An 18,418-nucleotide genomic window follows, 5' to 3' on the forward strand; every position below is an offset into this window, starting at 1 on the left:
CTTGGATGGAGGCAGGGAGGCTTGGACTCACCTGCAGTGGACCACTATGGGCCCTGCTTCCGGGGGGTTGAGGAACTTCACCTGGCGGACGAAGCCCAGGAGGCCAGTGGCGTAGCAGGGCACCCCGTGGTCAGGCCAGCTGGTGAAGTGGAAGAGGCGGAGCTCCCGGATCTCGTGGTAGCCTTTCTGAGGAGAGAATGGGCTCTGTGCCTCCAGCTGCTGCCCTCGCGTGCCTGGACTGGCACGGTGGAGAGCCACAGCTGCCACCAAGGACCCAGCCTCCCGCTGGCTGTCCAGGTTATTAGGTGTTGCCACTGAGAGGGACGCTGTGATCATTCCATTTGGAAATTGTGGAACCAAAGGCAGACTGGTTGCTTTTTGCAGGACTTCTCAGAGCCTTTTATTGTGTTCCTGTACCTTCCGAGTCTCCAAGAGAGAGACAGCACCCAGTGCTTGCCCAGGGACCCCCTTTGACAGAGGTTTCGTGGGAGGTATATCCCAGATTGAAAGAAAGATGGCCATAAAGACCAAGTTCCAGGTGTTGCCAGGGGAATATGAGCCCTCTCAGTGGCTGAGATCGGGGGCCTCCCGTTTTCCAGCCTTGTCTATGATAGTCTATGTCGCTTTCCACATTTAAAATTTAGCCAACTTCTTTATTTTTCTTTATTTTTTGGTACTAGGGATTGAACTCAGGGGCGTTTAACCACTGAGCCACTTCCCAGCCCTTTATACATTTTATTTTTGAGATAAGGTCTCCCTAAGTTGTGGACATTGTCATTAAGTTGCTGAGGCTGGCTTTGTATTTGTGATCCTCCTGCCTCAGCCTCCTGAGCCATTGGGATTCTAGGCATGAGCCCCTGTGCCCAGCTAGCCAACTTTTTTATCAATTAAGTTCTTATTTAGAATTATAAGATGCTTCTATTGACTAATGGAGGCAGTGGGGCCCTGAGCTTGAGTGGATCTCCTTCTCTCATCCCCTCGCACATAGACACACCCCAGGTCAAATACTGGCGATCTGACTATTTAACAGGCAGGTCACATCTCTGAGCCTTTGCTTACCTAGTGCCTCTTACTTACTGTTTCTCCCTAGTGATTTTCTGTAGTTATTTAGAGAGGTTTCATTGTTTATCTGTCAGTTACAAAAATACTGAGGGTAAGATGTGCCCAGACTTGTGCTGGCTCTAGGAGGAAGGAAATAAAAGCCACAGCTCCTGTGCCGGGACCACTCATGACCTCACGAGGGTGAGGAAGGACTCCCGTGTAGGTGACTCAGTTAGCCTGTATAAAGGTGTTTATGGGATGCAGGGGGAGGAGAAATCGTCCCCCTGGACAAGGTGAAGCTCAATCTGACTCTTGAAAGGTATTAATAGTGAAAGTAATAAGTGATAATAATAACTAACATTTATTAGGCATTGCAAAATACCTCAGTGCATTAATTCATTTAATGCTTATAGCAATCCCCATACTGTTATCTCCATGCCTTGGACAGGGAAACTGAGGCTGAGCAAGATTTAGTGATGTCACAACATAGAGTGGCAATCTGCACTCTGGCTGTCTGGCTCCACAGTCTGCCCTCCTCACTGCTATGATACTGATGCAGGAGAATTACCCAGTTGGATACATGGAGGGGATGGAGGCAGGAGGGGATGGGAACGGGACTTAGTGTGCTGTGTGCAGAGTCTCACAAGAACCCAAGGCAACACTAGAGGAACATGGAAGGGGTGCTGGTGACAGGAGGTCACACTCTGGTGGGAGGACAGGCCGTGCTGGAGCGCAGAGGCCCCTGAATCCCAGGTTCGGCCTTTGACTTTACCTCATAGGCACTGGGGGCTCCAGGTGGCTGCTTGGTTGGCTCACAGAGGGGCAAGGACATCACTGGACTTGTATTTTAGGATGCTACCCCTCCCTCACACAGCTACCACGTGAAGGGCAGTGGATTCCGCAGGTGTGTTAGGCATTATGCAGAGGGCACTGCTGCCCACCCAGGTCCCTGTCCTTGGGCTGATGCACCATCCTCAGCTACTCTGAGTTTAAAGACAGCCTATAGTCTCCCCTTCTTCAGGGAACTGCCCTCAATTGAAGAGGAGCCTGCTTCCTGGGGTTGGGTGGGGTGGGGTGGGGGTGCAGGGTCTCTCTCTGATGGAGAGGAAAGTTGTTGTGATTGACTGGCTTTGTCAGCTGCCTAGTTTGCCCAGGACAGAGGGCTTTCCCAGGACATGGACATTCAGTGCTAAGACCAGATTCTTCTGAGCAAGAAGGACTGGTTACCTTCCTGGAAGTGCAAGAGGCCCTTTGTCTGTAGGCAAGACTATTGATGCAGAGCAAATCATTCTCCAGGGCTCTGGTGGCATCAGGGCTCCCAGTGAAACCATGCCTCACTGGTTCCTTCTACCAGCCGCCTGTCCTGCCTCCCTCACCCCTTTCTGCAAGCTCTCCCTCCACCCATGGTCCTGGGCACCCAAATCCCTGCTGCAAAATCCCTGCTTCTAGGAAACCCAAACTAAGATGGGCCAAGGTGAGAGGCAGAATCCTGTTAGGAGGGAGAGAACAGGCCAGGATCAAGGGGTGGACGAACTGGGCACAGAGCAGATCCTCATTCTCCATTGCAGACCATCCCGCTGGCCAGGGTGCCCACAGCCAAGGGAAGCTTACCTTCTGGACTGTGAAGGTCCGGATGACGTACTCTGCTAGGGGCTCTGTTTCAATCAGGGTGACTTTAATGTCGCCATAGACCTCTGTGTCATCTGGCCAGTATCGTACACACTTCACCTGTGGCCAAGGGAGAGACAGGAGGAGGATAGAGATGAGGCTGTGTGAGCAAGTGGCTGAGTGTGAGCAGCCACTGCATCCGGTTCTCCGTTCAAATAAACCCAAGGGAAAATTTAGAGGCATTTCAGTCCAGGGGATGCTCAGCTGGCCAGGGACTGTCAAACAGTACAGGGCCATGCCCACTCCCAGAAGCATTAGGGCCATTAGAAATAATAGCAGGACCTTCCTTTGCAAATGCTCCTCATGATTTTTTTTGAAGCATTATCACACTAAGTGATCAAACAGAAAACAAGGTGAGATTGGTGGGTGTTATTATTCCCATTTTGCAGATGAAAATAATACTCTAGTTTGGAGGTTTGGTGACTTACCCAAGGTCATGTGGCCAGTTTTTTTTCTAGTTTTGGCCGAGTTCAATTTCTGCTAGGTCAGACTAGAGCAGCTAGCTGAGTGTTATCAGCTCAGCAAAGATGAGAATCAAAGGAGGGAAACAGCAAGGAGGTGGAAGCAGAAGTGGTCAGGAGAGGGTCGTTATTAAGAGGCGGTATTTGGGGTCTGGAAGGAGAAAGGTTCTTAGTTGGGGAAAGGATGGAAGGTGCTGAGCTCACAGGGAAGACTGCACCTGCTCTCTGCCCTGACAGTGGGACAGATGCTGCACACAAGCCATTCCCCATTCAACTCTATAAGTCACTCCGCGGAGGAAAGAGAGACCATGGTTTTCCCCTTAAAAGAACAAAAGCGTTATTACCATTCCGGGGGACGCTGCGCGGCCTAGTGTGGCATTGCCCACAGTGTGTTCCGCTGGGTGCTAATAGGTGTTAGGTACAAAACAAGAAACAAAAAAACAAACAAAAAAAGGTTTTGTGGTCAAATGAGTTTGGGAAATGCTGATTACACAAAGTTTAACAGGCTGCTTTGCTACAGGACTACTTGGCTCCTCGAGTACTAACGCTAATGTTTTAGGGCTCTCCAAAAGGGGCAGAGGACACAGCATTTCCCAAACATATTTAACCATGGAACCCGCTTCTCACTAAGCATCCTGCAGGCTAGCATCCCATGGAACCCACTTAGGGAAACACTGGTACAGTACAATGGGGTTTGGAGGCGATTTCATTCACTGTTTGGTTCTAACACTCAGTAGGTGAGTAGCTTCCAGAAAGTTCTGAAACCTGGGTTAGCTTCCTGTTAACACTGCTTACTAAGTGTCCTATGAATAATTTACATGTATATTTTGATGACCTGTTACCATAACTTTATGAAATAGATATTATTATTTTCTCCATTTTACAGATGAGGATCTAAATCATTGGGAAATGAAGAAAATGGTCCAACGTCAACTGTTGGCAAAAGTTGAAGCCAGGATACAAACTTAGGCCATCTGAACAATGACCAGCAATGGGGCCTTGTACAATTGTTTTGAGATAAATTTAAGTGTTTCTGACACAGCCTGCGACACCAACAGGAGTTCTACTGAGAGTAGCAGGAGCGAGGGGCCCTCTCCTCCCCAAACCCACTTTAGAGTCATGGTGGATCCCTCAAGGGAAGCTGTTTGCAGCATAGAATTTGTTTTGGGCCAGGCTGGAATTTGCCTCTGAATCTTAATTCCAGGGCTGGCTACTTTGTTCAAGTAGCTGCACGCTGGGACTGAGTCCCTGGGGACCAGGAGTGTTAGAATGAGAGTCAAGAGTCAGATTTTGTGCCTGGGTTCGGGCTGGGTGACTTTAGGGCAGTTACTCTATCCCTTCAGGTCTGTGTTCTCATTTGTAAAATGGAGGAATGGACTGTTTAAGGGTGAACTTAAGGATAGAGTGGCACCTGGCCCCAAATCCCTGTGATGTCCATACCCCCAAACTGAATGATTACAGCCCAGATGTCCCCTTTCCATGGCTATGGCCAGGGCACTTTATGGATATCTGGTTCAGGCCAAGACCAAAACTTACCTGCCTACTCTTCTAGAGAAGCCCTTTGATTCCTGGTGTTTGCACACCTGCCTTTACACTCAGCAGCCCTCCCACCTGCCATGGTTAACTGGAATAGCAGTCCCATTTCTAAGCCCTCGTTAAGGATGACCTAGGACAGAGTTTGACTGGATCAGAGAAAGAGACCAAGGCCTGAGCCCTGAAGAATGTCGAGACTCAGAGGTCGGGGAGGAAGAACAGGAGGCAAAGCGCAGATGCTGCTGAGAGGTGGAATCAGATGAGCAGAGAGAAGAAAGACGTGGCGACTGGATTTGTCAACATGGAGGATGTGGGTGAGGCTGAGGAGGTCGCCACTGGTGGGATGGAGAGAGCAGCTACGTTGGAGGGTGCAATCTCTTACTTCTGGGGCTGAAGAAACTGAATCATGGTGTGAGTCACTTAAATTTGGTGGAAAAGTGGGGACAGGAGAATGATTTTTGTTAGCCCATTTTGTCTTTTGAAGGAGGAAGCTACTGAGCATGTCTGCACACGGAGTAGAATAATCCAGCAATGAGGAGGAGGCATTTTTCAAGTGATGGGGAGGACAATGGGGAAATCATGGGGCAGAATCTGAGATTTGAGCCTTGCTTTTGAAATGGCAGAGACACAGCTTCTGTCCGGTTGGGCAGAGCTATGGGAAACAGCCCATGCTTGACCATTTGGGGACAAGAAAAGAAAAACAGCCATTTCTCATGGTTGAACCTGACAGCCGGGAGGAAGAACAAGAAGATGGTGGTAGATACAAGTAGGATGGCGGATTTGTGATTGGACGATGAGGGAGGTCAAGTCTGATGACTTCAATTTCCTTGAAATATATGAGATGATGTTATCGATGGAGAGTGGAGGTGGAGAAGGGGGTGGGGACCTGGAGGGAAAGGACACTGCCAAATGTGGAATAGGAGTGATGCTGTCTCCCCTGGAGGCTGCTGGGAGGGGGCAAAGTGGACAAGGAGGCACTTGGCACAACACAAGGGACGGAGATGCTCCAGCGCACCCCTGGCATCCTCTGTCCAGGTAACTGCAGGAAAGGCTTACCCTGCCCACCTCCACCAGGTTTGTGACCATGACGATGCTGGCGGAGTTCTCTTGCCAGATCATTCTCCAAAAGTCCTTTACTGTCTCCTGCATTGGACCTGCCAACAGAGAAGGTGACAGGGTCAGTGTCTGCGAGTGCAAGGTAGCAGCCCGCAGTTCATTGCTCTTGGCTGCCTTAGGGGAGCGGGAGAGAGGTCAGGGGACCCTCACTAGTACACCAAGTGGCTGAGACTGGGGCCAGAGGCGTGTGAGCCTGATGGGGCTAGATCAGAGCATGGGTAAGAAAAGCCACATCCTGAACCTGCCTGGTCTGCAGCACCCCTGTCCCTTCTGTCACCCTCCTGCTCAGCCCCACCAAACCTGCTGTCGCCTGAACTATATTTTGGATTGTGTTCAAGGAATTTTCCCAAAACTGGTCTCTGGTGAGAGACAGAAAGGGAATTGGGGTCGGGAGGGTGGAGAGGCCCAATTTTAAGCTTGACAGATGCTGGAGGCACTCACTTGGAGCCCGAGGAGGAAAGAGGGGATAGAAAAGAAAGAAAGAAAAAAGACAAAGACTGGGAGATAGGATCAGACAGTCCAAAGCGATTTCCTTGGAAATTACTCGTCCAATGTCCAATCATTTTTAAAATTACAGAAGTAATGTATGTATTTTCTATAAAAGTTTGAATAACATTCTGTTATGCAAATATATATGTAGTTACTGCAATAAACATTGTATCTGTTATGAACATTTTTTTATGTCCTTAAAAATTCTTACCAAGCATAATAGTTTTCATAGCTGCAGAGTTTTCTATGATAAATACACCTCATTCTTAACTTATTAATAATTTGTGTTCTAGGGCGACCTGCTGCATGTGCACCAGTCATGGATGTGTACCCCCCAGGAGGCAGGACACCCTCAGCTCCAGCTCTGTTGGGTGGCATCTGCTGGAGGCTGAGACTTCTGCTCGGCCCTGCCTGGGCCCCTCCCTCCTGACCGTTTCCCAGGGACAGCTCCTTCCTCACTCCCTTCCTGGCTGCACCTGTTGCCTCCTTCCTTCTTAGGGACCTCTAGAGCCTCTTCAGCCCTACTCTAGCTTCCTTGCCAGAGGAAGCTCATTCCTCTTCTCCGGGGCAGGGTCAGGTCTCTTAGTCGAAAAGGAGTGTTGGGACAACAAGCTTGCATTGATTCCCCAGACAACCCTCTTCCTTGGAGCCCTTGAGATCTCTTGGGAGCACGAGGCAGAGGTATGGCACTTACCTTGAGTTGCAATGTAGTGCCGGGGTCGGTGGTACCCCTGGATAGCAGAAGAAAAGCACAGTCTCCAGTCAAAGTTTGCAAGCAGCAACAATATTAATAAACATCTTCTTCTGGCTTGATTTCCTCATAGGCAAAATGGGAAGAGCATTAGCCATTTCCCAGAGAAGTGATAAAGGTGGAATGAGACAATGCATTTAAAACACTCAGTAAGTCACCAAATGCTACTAGTATCATAACTACTCTTGAGGTGCCCATCCAGGCGTGCCTTGGAGCCAGGGCATGGGGAGCAAAATCCATGCATGCATCACTTATGCCCATGCACCCAAAAAGAGGGGAGAAGGAGTTTTCAGGTGTATGGGGGAACACTGACCACCAAAAAGTCTTTCCTGAGCTTGATTATATGCAGAACACTATACAAGGCCCTGTGAGACACTCAGAGGAGAAAACAGAAGAAACAATTCTATTGTTGACTCCTTGCATTAGTAACAATTAAAAAAAGAAAACTGGGAAGAATGCCACATTGCTTCTCTCTGCCAACAGACTTGGGATTGTAATTAAAGTTCTGCATGCAGAGAGGACCCGTGTGGAGGTGTCCATATGCAGATCAGCTATTTGCAAATGCGAAGACCACTTTCTGGATATCCTGTATATTTCAGAGGGCTCCCATAAGCCCTGCTGGACTCTGGTGTGGGGTTACCCTGGTGCCCATAACTCCAGTCATCAGAGAAGAGATTGAATATAACCCTCTCTTTTGCTTGGGTGTGGCACAGATGGAGGGTCCCCTTCCTTGTTACAGAGAAGTAGCAGATCGTATTGAGTACAAGTGTTAGAGACTGACAGGTTTGCATTTAGTATAGAACACTGAATGCTATTAATATTCATAGAATGAATGAATGGATGGATACATTCAATTTTAAAACACAGATGCCAACTATGGAGCCAACAGAGAGGTTGTGACCATCCAGAAATTACTTAACCACTCAGACTTTATGGTTAACTATGCCTGGAGAAAATAAATCCTAAAGTTTCAAGAAACTTTTTTTTTTCTCCTGAATGTTGAACAGTTCTGTCCTATCAAAGTGGTCCTGTCCTCTCCAAGTGGATGAGCTGCCTCAAAGCCTACTTCAAGGAATAAGCTGCAATTGCCATCTGCATGGCTTTTGGTGCAGTAGATGTGGCATCCCTAAAATTCTGGGTCTACTTGCTGATGCAAAGACTATTTTATCTACCTTAGTTTTTCACTTGGCTAATAGTTATCGAGTAGATACCTTCCAATTGCTGGCCATTCTCTACAGCAGACTGATGATACCAACCCAAGGCCAATTCATGACCAGAACTGTTGGATCAACCACTTAGCCATCAAACAGCCCCGTCTAAACTCTGCTTGAGTGGTCCCATTTACAAAGCGAGGACACTGAGTTGACAAACTCTGCCTCCTCAGCTTAAAAATTTCCCTTAGAGGCTAGCGCACTGAGACTCAGAGAAATTGCCCAATAAGCAAGTTCTGACAAACCAATTAGAAAGACAGTGCAGCATGGTGGTTATGCATGCCATGAGCCAACCTGCCTTCCTGAGTTTGAATCCTGGCTCTGTCCCTTCTAAGCTATAGAGTTAGGGCAAGCCGTTTAGCCTCTTTGTGTCTCAGTTATTATTATTTTTCTGTAAAATGGGAACAAGAGTATTTAATTCATAGTATTGTTCAGATTAGATGAGTTAACATATGACAGTTATTGTACGCCAGGCACTATTCTAAGATTTAACATAAATGTCTTTGCTCTTATTATTTTTATATTATTATTTATTTGGCAAGTATTTGTTAAGAGACTACTAGGACTGTAAGTGCCTACCAGACTCTTAGGGGCTGCTAGGAGGATGGGTCCTCTCTTTGACTCGTGCAATAAATTCTCTGACACACAAGAGGTAAGGCCTATCTGCTCCTCCAAGTCAAGATGGACAGGGTGGGCAGGCTGACCAGGAGAATCAGACTTGGAGGTTTTCTGGAGTAGGTATGGGAACAGAAAATAGTCCCCTAGAACCTGAGATGACATGGTTTCTCAAGTCTACCCTCTTCTGCCATCCCCGCCCCCAGTTCTCACCCTCCCAGGGTTGGGCCACAACATCAACCTCCTGCTGGCCTCCCTGCCTCTAGCCTGGCCTCCAAACCCTTCTGTTTTCTGCCCCAGTGAACTCCTTATTTTACATTAGAGTGTTATTTTCCTATTTATAAGTCTGCAATGGTGTCCCATTCTTTGAGTGGTCATGCCCAAATGCCTCATCGTGACCTGATTATAGTCTCCATTGTCATCTCTAGCCTCACGCCCAGGGGTCCTTCTCCATCCACTCGCACAATCCACGTACCCCATGCTCTATCCTCACTGCCCTGCTTTTCAGACATGATCTCCTGGGTGATGCAGACCTGAGAGATCCAGCAGGGCTTTGGATATGCCCCCAAAATACGGAGGCACATGCTGAAATGAATATTTTTGTACTTTCCTCCACCTGGGCCATGGGACATGCCACCAAGAGCTGAGTGCAGTTCTAAGCACAGGCTGGTTGGTGGAATACATGTACAAATATGTTTTTGAGGTGAAGTTGGGGCACCCCCTTAATGCATGGGCTGGAAGACCAAAGACCCTGCAGCAAACTGTGATTTGACAGATTCTAATGTGCTTGAAAGTCAATAAGATGAAATTCTGAGCCAGAAATGAATTCACCTTTCAATAGAGATGGCTCAGGTTCACTATTTTGTGCTTTATTTCTTTGCTCGGTGGTTCACTAATCAAACAGGTGTTAATGGAGCAGATACTGTATAAGACACTGGAAATGCAAAAGTGGATCAGATGGACGTGGGTTCTGCTTGGGAGCAGCTTGCAGACATCAACAAACTGGTATAAGAGCTACCAAGGGGAAGACATGGGGGCCTGTGGAGCCCCCCTGGGAGCTGACTCAGGCATGGAGGCCAGAGGAGCGTTCTCTGAGGAGGTGGTGGTTTAATTGGTTTCTTAATTATGCCTAGTTTGGGCCTCTAAATATCCCTATCATTCTCATTATGTCCCTTCAGCAATCTGCTCAGTCTTCCTACCCGTCCCCCTTGCTCACTGGCTTATAACTCGTCTTCAGGAGTAGCAGCCATGTTCCTGTCCAGAGGCCTTGGCTTTGGCCCTTTCCCATGGCTGCCACGTCTGTCCCCAGGTAATGGAGTGGTTTCTCTCTCAGTCCCTTCAAACTTCTGCTCACCTGTCAGCCAATGCTCCAGAAAGCCCTTCTCTCAACACGCGGGCTACCTCTTCCCTTCCCTGGCTGACTTTCACTGGGGGTACTCATCACCTGTTAGAGTCTGTAAACAAGTCAAAATAACACCTGGCATTTAGTCAGGGGAATGTTAGAGTTCGTAAACAAGTCTGGATGGTGGCCCGTTACGGGGAGCCCCGGGACACTCGGGGGTAAGTGACGAAAAAAAGCTGCCCGTCCATAGATAGGACGGGAGCAAATCTGCTCATCCCTAGGCAGATAGGGCGAGAGGAAAAATGACCATTTCGAGAAAATGGAGAAGATTGATACAGTATGTTTGTGTCTTGTTTTGTCTCAGTGTATTGTATTGTCTTTATGATGAAAATATGGAAGGGGTGAGAAGTAAATTACTAAGGGAAGAAGGCACCCCAGTGGAACCAAGAATAGTTAGGGCGTGTGTTGATAGAAGCCCAGGAACTCTAGTCAGAAAGAAACAGAAAGTTCAGAAGAAGAAAGATTATCAGAGGAGGAAGGATTATCAGGAAAAAAGTTGCAGCAAAAGGCTATTACTGAATACTTTTCGTTACTGGAGGGTGCGTGAAGCGGAGAGGCAGCTGCCGAGTGTGCAAGCCAGTCACAGTGCAGCAAGGATTTTCCAAGAGGCGGCGGCGACTGGCCCTTCCCCGCCTCCTGGCCGGGGAGCTGGCTCTTCCACTGCTGCGAGCCCAAATCTAGACCTGACCTGGAGGCACAGTCTAGCAGGCTCTTGCTCCCTGTGCCCAGTAGCAGTTTGAGTCCGGGACACTCCCCAGGACCATCTGGGGCTGCCCAGGACGCTACAGCCGACAAAAGATGCTACTGGCGTCCCTGATGTTTGGTCATTTTCAATGCCAATAACTAAGCTACAATGGTTCTCCCACACCTGAAAGCTGATGAGTAATGAGCACTATTAATGCTTATTTCAAATGCAAAAAAAACCTTGAGATAATGTACTAAATTGTTCAGAAGGTTGTTTTCTTAGTAGAATGCTACAGGATTTTCTTTAGCCATCCGGAGTTCCTGCCTTCGTCCCAGTGCCGGTAAAGACCAAGGTGGAAGAATTTTCAGTGTTGCTGAGAACCAGACGAGACTTCAGCTGAGAAAGGGACGAGACTTCGGATCAAGCTAGTTGCCTGCAGAATTTACCTGGACTGTGATTTAAGCTAGCTGCCTGCAGAACTTACCTGGACTGTGATTTACCTGGACTGTGAGTTAATCTATTGAGACACTGCTTTACCTGGACTGAGACAACAAACTGTAATCTATAACAAATTGTAACTCAGTATCTTTGCTAACAGTGTCATTGCTGGTATAATTTTTCCAAGGGCTTCTTGCATGGAGCCATCAAGTGGCTTGGTATTGTGGCATTTTGTATCCTCCCTTTCTGTTTGTAGCAGGTTATTTATGGTGTTTCTGTAAAAACCACTATGGTCGTTATTTAAATCAAACAAAAGGGGGAAATGTTAGAGTCTGTAAACAAGTCAAAATAACACCTGGCATTTAGTCAGGGGAATGTTAGAGTTCGTAAACAAGTCTGGATGGTGCCTGGCAAAATGCCAGAGGGAGTGGTTTGAGAAGTAACAAAAGCAAGCCATTAAGTGTGGAGATTCCTGATTGGTTGACTGATGTATCTAGTTTATGTTAATTAGATAGGCTGTGTGGAATGTATAAATACTGCTCCTGTCCTGCAATAAACGGCTCCTACTCCTGCTGTATCAATGCACACAAGTTGTTCGTCACCCCCCCTGATTATTCTGCTGCAGCCGGACTGCGGCAATCACCCAATGGCAGATGCTTCTATATTCACTTCCATGCTTGCTGTCTGCCCATCTCTCCCAGGTGGGCAGGAGCTCCACCATGGCAGAGCGGTATCTGGCTTGCTCATGGCTGTGTCCCCAACCCAGAGAAGTCTGCCTGGACCATCAGTCTTGATAGAAACATATTGAATGCATGCCTGCTGTGTGCCTGTCCCCACACTGCCTCTGAGTAAAGAGACCCTCCCTGGCCTCCGAAACCCACGCGGTCCCCAAAGAGAAAACATTCAAACCACGAGACTCCTCAGCCAAGGAGATAAAAGGAGATGTGCTGCTCAATTGGGGCTCCTCTGGGGATTTGCCAAGAGCTAGTACTGAAAACTTCCTAACCTTAAAAGAACTTTGAGTTCATTTGAGTCCCACCTACACAGCACGCAAATCGACTGCAAACCAGCTCTGGGCCTGCCTCCATCTGTCTGTGAGCAATGGGAAAGAGGTTTGCATCCAAAATGCATTCATCTCACTCTGCACTCATGCATCTGTTACTTACTGGGGACCCAGATATGATATTTATTTCCAGGCTGGTAATTTATAACAGATTCAAGTGGCCAATACATTTTTTGGGTGTGCAAACAAATCCACCAACAGCACGGTTCAGGCAGTAGCAGACCAGAGGCCCAGACAGGGCTGAGAACGTTCTGCTCATTATACGAAGGGAGTCATTTTAATGGATTGTCAAGGTCCAATTGGGGAGGAATGATTCTATGCTGAGCAGTTAGCTCTCAGGGGAGCCAGGAAGGATTCTGGTTAGGGTGGAGCCCAGGGGAAAGGAGTAAAGACTAGGTAGCTATGTGTATCTTGCCAGGAATCCCAGGGAGACCCTAAGAATTTAACTTTGCTGGAGTATACAGCAGGTTCATAGCTGCGGTGATTCCTCCTCCACTGTCAACCCCATAGTGGTGACACTGTGCAAGGAGACAGTTGTGGTTGGTGTTTTCTCTGGTCTCTCTCTCTCTCTCTCTTTCCTTCTCTCTCTGTTCTGTGCTGTGGAGGCAAACTGCGCAGACTGTACCGGGGATCGCAGGTGTCCTAGGTCCCTCTCTGCCAAGTCATGATGGGTTGGCCTTGCCTCGCTACTGAGGGCTACTAACCACTAAGAGCTCTCCACCATTGCTAGCCATGAGACCCTACACCACACCTGCTGGTCTCTCTCAATCCTAATCACATCTGTATTACGCTCTCAAGGAGAGTTACCCCTTTGAGTAAGCCTGTTTCCTTTTGGAACTCAGACAGATACTTTGGATCATTTATTGTGTATTCATGGGTCAGTGTTATTATTCCATTTTACAGATACCAGAATGAGTAAGTAACGTACCCATGATCACAAAGTTAGTAATCACTAACCCAAGGCTTGGATTCAGCTGACCCAACAAGGACTTAGTTTATGACATTAGTCTTGTTAGCCCTTGACTCTAACCACTGAGATCCAGCCCAGGGTTCAACATTGCATGTTAGGACAGCATGTGGCATAGGCTATTTGTTCTGTCTGCACAACCTACTTCTTACACGCACACACACACACACAACACACACACAGGGGTTGTGGTGTGTTCTAGCAGGGTGGAGAACTAAAGTCTAGCTGTGTGACCTTGGGGAATACTCTTTATCTCAACTCCAGGTCTTCTATCTTAAAAGGCCCACAAAAATGTTTTGTAATGACAGAACATGGTAGAAACAGGTGGCATTATTGGTTATTAGTTGTAGAGATTCACTTGCATTAAAGCAGTTTCATTTGATACACTACAACACAGCATTCCTCGGTTCTCACTGTAATTGGATGGCTCACGCAGCTGTGGATTGAGCATCATCGATGAAAGTGACTTTTCCTGGAATTTTCCATTCAGATGACATATGCCAGATAGATACAGTAACTGGAGGTATGCAGGACCCTGCATGGGCTGTGACCCTCAGGACCCTTACATCTGCCCACCCTCACATCTACCCAGCCACAGGCAAGGTCAAGGAGAAAAAGAAGAAACCAGTTCAACATGTATGGATCAGGTCCCCACTAAATGTTGACTTCTGGGAAGTGGCAGGAGGTAGATGAAGGGGCAGAAGAAAGGGCATTGGTTGGGAAGTCATTTGGATGTGATTCCTATCCTGGTTCAGCCATGAGCCAGTGCACAGCCTTGGACAGGCTTTGCAATATCTCTAAACCTCACCCCCCCATGGGGAATTGGAGGCGACAAGACTCCCTGAAGGGTTGTTAGGAAGTGTTGGTAAACTGACTCACTTAAACTGCGACCATTGCTGTCATCTCTGCTTACTGATGCTACTAAGGCAGCAGGGTATGGTGGAGAGCCGTTCCTAATTAAACCCTTACTCCCTCCGTCACAGCTCACAGAGTGATCATGGATATGTTACTTAACCTTAGAGCCAGCATCCTCACCTGGAAAGGGTAATAATGACCACCTGCCCAGTTAAGGTACTACTTAAGGTGGTGTTGGCACATGAGGGGGGATCAGTGATCCTTAGTTTACTCAAGGCCCTATTTGCCTGGCCGGTTCTTTTGTCATCCTCTAAGGCACCCTCCCTCTACCTTGAGGCTTTGCTCCTATATTCCCTGCTCTGTGAAGGCTTCTTTTTCTTATCGGACCCCCCTTACCAGACTGAGTTGCTTTTGGGTCAACACCTGGTCCAGAAGGTTGGTGTTTCTAGTGCGCAGTAGAAGGTCTGCTCTGTGCTTGTGAAATGAATAACAGGTGCACAGGAGCAAGGATGGTGGCATGGTGGGTAAGGGCTGGGAGTGCCTTGGGCACTCAGAAGGGGCCACCTCCTTGTGAACTTTCCAGAAAGGCCCTGGTGGTAGAGACTTCTTGGCTTCTTTTTGAGTTGAGTCCCTTCCTCAGTAGTCTCTGAAATACTGAAGCAGCCTATTTCCTAATCAGTTGTCTTAATTCCAAAATCATTTGATCTATCTTATCATTGGCAGCAGATAAATCACCCCAAAGCTCAATTCGGAATCGGCCATCTCCTTGAGCAAAATCTCAGGATAAAGCCTGACCTTGGTCTGGCCATCTAAGCCGTCGATAATCCAGTCCAACCTTACTTCGCTCCGCTCCCCTGGAACACAGTGGCTGCCTGTTCACAGCTGCCCCATCTCAGCTACTGCCCTCCTCTAACCAGAGGCCATCTTCTCTCTCTTTGATTTTAAATTCTACTTGTGCTGGAAGCTTTGGTTCACATCACATTTTGCATTCCTGATGGGAAAAAAAAAGTGATATTTTTTCCCCTACCTCTGAATCCCTGCAGCATTTTATCTGGAATGTGACACTTGTCACTTTCTAGGCTGCCCTGGCATGATTGATGTGCATGGCTTATCTCCCTCCTGAGGTTTTCGAGGGTGGAGACCATGGCATTTGTAGTTTTATGATTTCTGTAGCATCTAGCATACGGTGGTCACCTTAAATCTTTTTGTTGCGTTCATGCCTGCACCTTCACCTTCAAATGAATGAATGGATAGACAGATGAACAGACACATATAAATTAATACACAGATTGAATGAATAAGACTAGCAGGAGTCCTGGCCGCCTGGAAGAGGATGAAGCTTTAGGTGGATAATCCACTTGGGTCATGCAAATGACGGAGAAGCAGACTGCTTGGCACGTTCTGGAAGGCCACCTTCTGTGGAAATGGTCGAGGATAGCCACAGACCTTGAGTCTCTACAGCCAACCTCAGGCCCCAGCTACCCAGCCCCACCAAGACACTCACGTCAATATAATTGGCATTGATATAGTCAGAGTGCGGGTCTCCATCCAGCACCAGCAATCTCACTCTGGAATGGTCATCTGCAGAGAGAACAGAAAGCAAGGGGTGGTGGGTAAGGGGCCTTAAGGCGAGAAGCCAGTGATTCTCTCCTTTAGAGCTACCACTTATTAGTTACTACACACCAGCTATGGGGACACTCTCTCACTTAACCTCAGCACTGCTCAGTTAATATCCCATTTACAGATGATGAAGTTGAGGCTCTCAGAGATAAGTTTTTGGTATTTTTTTTTTTTTTTTTTGGTACCAGGGATTGAACTCAGGAGCACTTGACCATCGAGCCACACCCCCAGCCCTATTTTGTATTTTGTTTAGAGACAGGGACTTACTGAGTTGCTTAGTGCCTCACTTTTTGCTGAGGCTGGGTTTGAACTTGTGATCCTCCTGCCTCAGCCTCCTGAGCCACTGGGATCACAGGTGTGTGCCACCACACCTGGTGGTTTCTAGCTTTAAAAGAAAACTAGAAGCACTTCCTCCCTTTGGATTCCACCTTCTCTTTAGATTCCCTTTAGATTCTGGTTTCGTTGTTACCCAACTGTATGAGTCACCTGCTTAAGTCTTAATATCATCATTAACATGGAGATGGAAAAACTTGCTTCCTAGGACTATGCAAGAGAGACCATACAGATACGCTCAAGACGTGGGAGTTGCATGTGAATTAATGTGCTACATTTCCAGGCTTGCTTAAAAATGGCAAGTTCACCTATTTTCCACATGTGCACAAATTGCTTTTCCTTTGTCTCTTGGAGTACTGTTGCAAATAGATTGTTGGCCTCTTATTGGTATCAATACTCTCATTAGAGTGAGGCTGACTGAATCATTACAAAAGAGGTCGTCAGTAACTAAAATCGTGTTACTGAGGATACTTTCTCAAACACAATCTAGGCATAAACAAGATCTGCATGCTTACTTCAAATAACACCAAAAAATTAAAAAGTAGTACATGAGAAGAATCAAGATAAATCCATTACAAGTAATGAAGGTGAGCTCTGACATTCTAATAGACACAGGCAAGTGGAACAGCCTGGTTGGGTCTGGGAAGGAGGAACTTAGTTTGCTACCCAGGTCCTTGGGCATGTATCACAGTGCACCCACTGGCCGTAGGCCAGTCCTCCTTACTCCAGGGCAGGAGTGGGGTTCAATGCAAGTGGGCTAGAGAGTTCGGAGCATCCTTGAGGGTTCCCCGGGGTGAGGGAAGTCAAGTCTGCATGTCCTGTCCGACTCCTACACACTGCAATTTATAAATACATTTATTGCAATGAACTGAAACCTCCTTGAGGACACAGACATACTCTGTCTTGTTCCTTGCTCCATGCCCTGTACTCCGAAAGGGCCTGGAAGATGGCAGGCACTGGACAAATACCTGGGAGGGTGTCAACAGATGGCCTCATTTAATCCTCACAATGTCCCTGTAAAGTGGCAGGATGGGTTCTGTTAGCCCTTGTTACAAATGAGGAACATTTGTAGATTGGCTCTGTGGCCAATGGCACATGGAAGAATGGGGTCCTCTTGACTCTGGGTTTAACTTCTGCTTCCCAGGCTAAGCAGGGTATGGGAAACCATCTCTGGGGTGCAGAGCAGAGAGAATTAACTGCATAGAAGTGGTTCCCTGGGTGATAGAAAAGTGTTTGAGAAGCCAGGTAGGGGAGAGAGAGAGCGTGCACGCACTTGGAGATAAGCAACCAGGAGACACAGTGTTCCCCCAGGGGTGGAGGGACAGAAGGAGGGGGTGGGACTCCCAGAGCTCAGGAGCTGGGCTGACTGCTGGGACAGGACCACCAGGGGCCTCCCTGGTGGGAGCTGGAGACAAGGAGGAGCTTCTCTTGTTGCTAAAGAAGGGGACTGTGATTGGGACAGTGGGGAGTTCCTGCCTCTCTTTCTCCTCTCCAATATCCCACTTAGGGCAAGTCATTGGCCTAACGCAGCTGACAAGAGAGCCTGGGGAATGGAGCCTGCAGAGGTCAGTTCCCTGCAATGCAGAGTCGAGTGGGGGAAGGTGAGGAATGGGCCCAATTATGGACAACTGGGCCCAGGACGGGTATGCGACACCATCCCACATGGATTAATCCATTTATTCAGAATTAGTCATCGAGGATTCGCCGCATGGCGCTATATGCTAGGTGGTTCTACCCAATGCCACGTTTCTTACTCACTATGGGGAAGGTTTCAGTGGAAGCAACTAGAAGGAGTAGCTTCTAAGTGGACCGATGGGGGAATGGGTGTGGGAGGGAGGAGTTTGAACTTCATCCAGGTGACGGTGGGCACCAGAGACTATAACATTACCTCAATGATTTTATTCCTTACGCCATGCCTATAACTCATTGCAATAGTGGAATGGTGCAGTATTATGAGTCTTCCTTTTGCAGAGATATAGAAACTAAAGCTCAGAGAGGCTAAGCTGACCTCCCAACTACCACAGGCTCCCTCCCAGGCCTGTCTGACCCTCATTCTACCTTCCAGGTGCTGCCCTGGCACCTCAGGATTCTTGAAGGTACTGCTAGAGTCTATGCAGTTGGTCCCCAGCTCCTTCATTATTCTAGCTCCAGGAGAGAGACTTTTAGGGGA

General features: G+C 47.8%; 1 protein-coding gene across 2 annotated transcripts in view; it reads right to left on the reverse strand.

Moving 5' to 3' along the window:
- Positions 1-18,418, reverse strand: part of Ptprt (protein tyrosine phosphatase receptor type T) — a 1,048,660-nt gene that overhangs the window by 27,125 nt on the left and 1,003,117 nt on the right. For both annotated transcript variants that reach the window (XM_027945221.3, XM_027945220.3), the window contains 5 exons: positions 15,800-15,876; positions 7,003-7,039; positions 5,760-5,857; positions 2,653-2,769; positions 32-186 (listed from right to left, as the gene is read on the reverse strand). In XM_027945221.3, the coding sequence (XP_027801022.1) occupies positions 32-186; positions 2,653-2,769; positions 5,760-5,857; positions 7,003-7,039; positions 15,800-15,876 (484 nt within the window). The remainder of the gene's footprint in view (positions 1-31; positions 187-2,652; positions 2,770-5,759; positions 5,858-7,002; positions 7,040-15,799; positions 15,877-18,418) is intronic.

This window comes from Marmota flaviventris, chromosome 2 (assembly GCF_047511675.1).
Source record: "Marmota flaviventris isolate mMarFla1 chromosome 2, mMarFla1.hap1, whole genome shotgun sequence".
Classification (NCBI taxonomy): domain Eukaryota; kingdom Metazoa; phylum Chordata; class Mammalia; order Rodentia; family Sciuridae; genus Marmota; species Marmota flaviventris.